Below are 6,341 nucleotides of genomic sequence, written 5' to 3'. Positions count from 1 at the left end.
TCTTGGGCCAGTCAGAATCTCTCAGCTCAACCTACCTCAGAGGTTTGTTGTGAGGATTAAATGGGGTGGCAGAGAACAACATACACCACTGTGAGCTCCTTGGAGGAAAGGTGAGATATAACAGTAGATAAATAAATAAAATGTTGCAGGTTGGTGGATTGGGCTGTGAGTGAGAACATAGTTTACCACTACCCTGCAATGTAGTCCAGTGTTATTTCTCTATTGCAGGTTGTGTGTATGGGTGAGCAGTCACACCCAACATGTAGAACCTTGTTTTGTGTAGTTTCAGATGGGGCCTGAAAGTTATAGGCAATCGGCTCCACTTCTGTAAAGACTTTTAAAACTGCCCTCTACTCAAATGTTTTGGTAAATTACGACACAGTGGATAATTCTAACATTAGTGACTTTTTTAACATTTTCATTCCCTATAAAAATAAATATATTTATAGTTGAGAAGTGCAGCTGAGAGGCTTACGGCAGCCCTGCAGTGCAGTCCACTGTCCATACTACAGGTCGAAGGTGTGGGGGGATGAGTGTGACTTGGATTCCCAGTGCATTCAATTGCACATGGAAGCCTCCTGCAGCACTGCATGTTATGTGTTGTACACCGCCCTGAGAGCTTTCTGCTATAGGGCGGTCTAGAAATGTAATAAAATAAAATAAATAAATAAATGTGCCTTCTTTAATTTTTGAAATGTTAACAACGTAGAGACATTCCTCCCCCAAATAAAACCTGAGCTAGAACAGGAACTCCTCTCTTTACCGATCAGTGTGTGATGGAATATGGCCTAGTTGCTGCTGCAGTACCATCAGTCTTTACCGTGCCCTGCCATCCTGGCCTTATGGGAACAGAGCAGCGCATTCTGGTGCTCAATGGCAGCTAGGGTAACCTCAGGAGCAATTGACACTGGACGACTGTGAGGATTGCTAGTAAGGACATCTCTTGGTAGCGCAGAGGTGTCGGTTGGGGTGGTCCAAAGCTTATGTTGGGGGCAAGGGGGCAATCCAAACACAAGATCAGCTGGGATAAGTGAGTTAGGGTGTGGCGTGTCTGGTCCAGCTGTGCTGTGCTGGCGTAACGCACTCATCCCAACTCAGCCAGAGATATGCTGGCTTAATTTACTCAAATGGAAAAACAAGAAGAATCAAGGTCTAAACAGACATAAAGTTAAAAAATATGAAAATGGATAATAGAGTATATACACTTAACTAGTAATTGACAGAATACACAAAATTGCCCAAAATAAAATGCATAAGCACTTTAATAACAGGGTGTGCTATAAGAGGTAAACTCTGAAGGCAAAATATGCACATACCACCCTGTATCACAGTGGAATGTAAAAATGAACGATTACATAAATATGAAGATAACGTGGATGAAATGCAGACCAAAAGTCAAATAGTAGGTCAAATATGCCATATGTAGATAAGATGCATAATAAAAGCCGATTGTGCCAAACTAAGTTCAAGTCTTCATCAGCAGCTTTTCTTTGTGCATTTGTTCAATTTGTGCAGTACTTTAAAAGTATAAAATAAAAAGCTTTTATTAACATAAAAATATATAACCATATTTGTACACTCAATATTAAAATTATTTTAATATTAACTTAGTCAAAGCTCTATTATCCATTTTCATATTTTTTAACCTTGTCGTGTCTGTTTAGACCCTGATTCTTGTTTTTCCATTTGGTTTTTGGTCAAGGATTATTTTCTTTACTTCAGGCTTTGGGCTTAATTTACTCATCCTGCTCAACCTAAGCGCCCCAAAATGGGCATTCTGGGGGAGTGGCAGTGGTGGGAACAATGCTGGATCCCAACTCCATTCAGTTCAGTCACAGCTCCTGGCAACCGAGCTAACTGGACACCGGCAAGAAGGGGGCTGCAAGTCAAAGTCTATTTTACAGGCGTTTTCTCCCTCTGCCAGGCTTGGGAAGTCCCAGCCCGCAGTACCCTTGGTCCTAAACAGGGTTTGGATTCGGTGTACTTTACGCCAGCTTAAGACTGTGTAAATCATGCCATCTTCCATGACTCAGGAGTGTTCTGCCCATCTCCCAGTCATAGGAAATTAAGAGCCCTGCTGGCTCAGGCCAGTGGCCCGTCTAGCACAGCATCCTGTCCTCACAATGGTCAACCAGATGGCCATGGGAAGCCTGCAAGCAGGCCCTGAGGGCAAGAGCAATTCTCCCCTCCTGCAGTTTCCAGTTGTCGTTGTTCAAGCAGCTGCACAAAAATAGCACTTTTGGAACAGAGAGCCTCCTGATGCATTTTAAAGAGGACAGGCTCCCGGTCCAGGAGATGTAAGATATGAGGCAACCCAACATTTATCTTAGTGTACAAAGGAGATACAACGTTCCATTCATTCCTTAGGGTGGCTCTGTCACCAAAAAAGGAAGTAGGAACCGAGTTGTTCAGCCTTGTTAGTTTTCTGGGTAACTCTCATGTCCCACCCAGGGGACATTTAAAAATGGTGGTGGTTGGTGCTTCTTGGGATGGGTGAGATAGAAGTCAGGGAGGCTAGCAGTAGGTGGAGCCAGATTCCTCTTGGGATTTTCACACCAGAATCCAAAGCTCCTGCTGGAGAAACAGAGCCAGTGAAATAAATGCTCTCCTGAAGCACTTTGAACAGAGACAATCCTGGGTGCATCTCAAAGGGGCAGTGTCCCTCTGCATACCAGTTGCTAGGAAAGCCACTGTTGCACTCAGGTTCTGCTTAGGGGCTTCCTTTTGGGTTGGCCACCCCTGACTAGGTGGGCCTTTGGCCTGATCCAGCAGTCAGGCTTTTTTCCTGTAGGATCCTGACAGACTGAAACACGCACATGTTCACAAAGCCTGTACATGAGCAGACGACTTGTAGAGGAACTACAGATCCTAAGACACTCTGCTGCTGTCAGCATGTTGCAGTGACTCATGGGAGACGTAGTCTCAACAATAAAGACAGGGCACTAAATGGACATTTGCTTTTATTATTGTTGATTTATGTTTTAGATATATAGCCTGCCTTTACCCAAGAAGTTTGGGGGAATAATGGATGATTTTGCTTTTAAGAACATTTGTCTCAAGTCGTCCTTGTAGGCTGCAGGATGAGAAACTGCGATTTCTGTTAAGACACAGGTGGCAACTTGCAAAGCACCCTAGTTCTTATAGTGAAACAAAAGTGAAGTGGAACAAAACTTCAAAAGAATAGAGTGAGAATATCCATGGAGATTGGCTTCGATTCAACAGCTCCTGTAAATTAGCGCAGAACTCCCATCAGCCCAAGGAAGCATGGCCATGCTGGCTGGGGCTGATGGGAGTTGTAGTCCAAAACAGCTGGAGCACATCAGCTTGGCAAAGGCTGCACTAGTGTCAAAGATTCACATGGAATGTGCCAGCTGCTCATTGGGGTTGTAGCACGTTGAGTGTCGCAAGGAGAATAAAACCCACACAACCCTTTCAAAAGCCTGGTTTCGAGTTAAAAATCATTTATTTTCAAATAAATACCTATATTAATGCGGGGGAAAAAATGACAGAATTTTTTTTGGCTTCACTCATTTCAATATAGTTTAAATGTAGCGCAATCCATTTATCTTCACATACATAATCAGTTGTCATCTGGCTGGTTATAAACACCTTATTCTGGCTTCTGTTTGAATGTTGTTTTAAAAACAAAACAAAATAAAACAAGAACACAGCTTGGTTTCAGTGCAAAGTCAAGGGAAGATTGTGGTCGTTTTGCGTGAGCGTACATTTAAATAAGCGAACAAAGGTAAATCAGTCAACAATCAATGGCCAATCAGTACATTTTGCAGTGGATTAGTCTTCCTTAAGTAGTCTCTCCCTCTCCTCCTCACAGCTGTCAGGTACATTTTTTGGGGGGCGGGGGAATTCCTCCTGCACAATCTGTATATGTTAACCTTGTCGAATAGGGACCAAGGGGGGAGGTTAATATGTACAGGTTTTCTACAAAATATGTAGAGGTTTTTTTTTTTACAATCAAGTGGTATATAAATTTTGTAAAAAAAAGTAAAAAGCAGCAAGTCTCAAGTGTGTGACTGTGGGGGTAATTTCCAGTGGATATGGTGGGGGATCAATCTGGATGGGTAGCTCAGCTTAGGAAGACTTAAAAAGAACAACAAGGTCTCCCTTTAGAAGCTCTTGGCTGCCTTTGGTGGGAGCAAGCATGTGTGTGTGTGAATGTCTGAGATTCAGTGTATTGTTTAAAAACAAAAAGAATGCCACAGTGAAGAAGAATAAAAAAAGAGGGCAATCAATACAAAAAGAAACAAAACCCTTTAGGGAACCCCACTGATCAAGAGGGAGGGAACAAGTGGATTTGTAGGGAACACAGTGGTGCTGGCAAACATGTATAATCTTTGGCCTTGGAACTATGGGGAGAGTGAAACTGACAGTGTGGGGAAAGAGAGTGAAGGTGGAAGGATTACATGATTGTGGACGGAGAGTCAAAGAGGGAAGGGAGGACATGTGGGGATGGACGGAGATTAAGTCATGCGGGGGGCAGATACGTGAGAGAAAGAAAAAAGGTGGATAAAGTGGAGGCAACAGCATAACACATTGCATGGGTAGGTGCAGGGGAGGAGAGATATTAGATGATGGCAAAGAACAGGCAGGGCCGAGAGATGGTGGGATGCACCATGCAGCTGAGGGATGACCTGCGACGGGAGGCTTTCCATCTCCGCAGTCCACTGAGCCACTGTGGCTCACACACAGCCCCCCCTCCCTCTCCATTCTGCTCCCAGTTCTGCTGATATCATATAGAATTAATTACACAGTACATGATTTAAAAAAATGACTAAAAAGGTCTGGCTCAGACAGGCCGCCCCGATCGCCCAGCCCTGTTAGCAGCAGGGGCGTTGGGGGAGCCTCGAGGATCTGGCTGGCGCGATGGTGAGCCTCGTGGATCCGCATGGTGGGCTGGAGACCCGTGGGCATTTGCTGGGTTGCTGCGGCCTGCCGGCTGCCGACCAGGAGAGGCCCGAGCGAGGGCAGGAGGAGCTGCAGAATCTCGGGCAGGAGGAGCTGCAGAATCTCGGGCAGGAGGAGCTGCAGAATCTCGGGCAGGGGCCGCAGAATCTCGGGCAGGGGCCGCAGAATCTCGGGCAGGGGCCGCAGAATCTCGGGCAGGGGCCGGAGAAGCCCGTCCCCGGGCCGGAGAAGCCCGTCCCCGGGCCGGAGAAGCCCGTCCCCGGGCCGGAGACCCCCGAGCAGGTACTGGAGAAGCAGATGACGGGCCTGGTGGGGGTCCCTGGGTCACATTGATCGTCAGCACCCCGTGGACCTGGGAGAGCTGTGGGCTGTCCAGGCTGGCCACTAACTGGCGTTGGCCTGCACGCAGCGGTGTGAAGGTCTGACGTAGCCTTACTGTCTGGTGTGGACCAATATTCCTGCAAAATGAAGATGGAGCGGGGGGAGGGATTAGGATTCCTGCCTTGGATATTCAGAAATAATCAGGCGAGAGTTTAAAAATATCTTTAAAGAAGTACCGGGGCTCATGAAGCCCCATCCTCCAATTCTGGGTATGTGAAAACGCAGTTGTAGATTCTTACTAGTGTGAGAAAGAGAAGTGTTCTTCATTACTGTCAGCAATTATTAGTTAATTTGCATTATTGTTTTACCATGAAAGCCCCCTTTTCTGTGTGCTATTCAGTAACTTTTGAATTATCAAAATCGGGGAGGCCCTTTATGATTAGAATTTCAATCTGTACATCGAATTAAATTCTGCTCTTTAGGGGGTTTTTTTGGGGGGGGGTTATTTGCCTTTCCCCCCTTTTTAATTTTGCTGTTTGTTTCTTTGTTGGTTTTAAAAATTGTATTTAAATTATACTGTATGAATTCATTTTATTGAAGACTTTTGTATACTGTCTTAGAATCTTCTGATGAGGGACAGATTTTACACACACAGAGAGAGATTCTGAGCTGTGCCACTTTATGTGAGCATGCAAGATGCCTTGGAAGAATATTTTCTAAAATGCCAGATAACTCCATAAAAAAAAGGAACATGTTAACTGCTGCATGTAATCTTCTCATTTACTCCTCTTTTTTGTGTCTTTTTTCAGTTGTAAACTCCTTTACTGTAAACCTACAGAAAGCACTATGTACGTAGATGACACAATAATAGTGAATTATGTTGGACTTGTGGGGTAGGATTCTCCCCAGCCTTGAGGGAAGAAATGTCTGCCCGCACACTGAAATGCATGAGTTAAATATTTTGGGGCTAGCGACAGTGTGAGGGTGGGGTGGGGGGAAGATAAGTGCTTTTGGGGAGCACTTTTGAGGGGGTTCCCACCGAAAGCTCTGTGTGGGCAATGGATTCAGGAAGTGGGCTTGCAGAGAAGTCAAGACTG

General features: G+C 45.2%; 1 protein-coding gene across 4 annotated transcripts in view; it reads right to left on the bottom strand.

Annotated features, from left to right (window-relative positions):
- Positions 1-3,444: 3,444 nt before the first annotated feature.
- Positions 3,445-6,341, bottom strand: part of TGM1 (transglutaminase 1) — a 41,743-nt gene continuing 38,846 nt past the window's right edge. For all 4 annotated transcript variants that reach the window (XM_061589522.1, XM_061589520.1, XM_061589518.1 and 1 more), the window contains one exon: positions 3,445-5,381. In XM_061589522.1, coding sequence (XP_061445506.1) covers positions 4,805-5,381 — 577 coding nt within the window. In that variant the 3' untranslated portion in view covers positions 3,445-4,804. The remainder of the gene's footprint in view (positions 5,382-6,341) is intronic.

Source organism: Rhineura floridana, chromosome 11, assembly GCF_030035675.1.
Source record: "Rhineura floridana isolate rRhiFlo1 chromosome 11, rRhiFlo1.hap2, whole genome shotgun sequence".
NCBI classification, from domain to species: domain Eukaryota; kingdom Metazoa; phylum Chordata; class Lepidosauria; order Squamata; family Rhineuridae; genus Rhineura; species Rhineura floridana.
The sequence above is the reverse complement of the archived record's forward strand: the minus strand, read 5'-3'. Positions and strand labels throughout refer to the sequence as shown.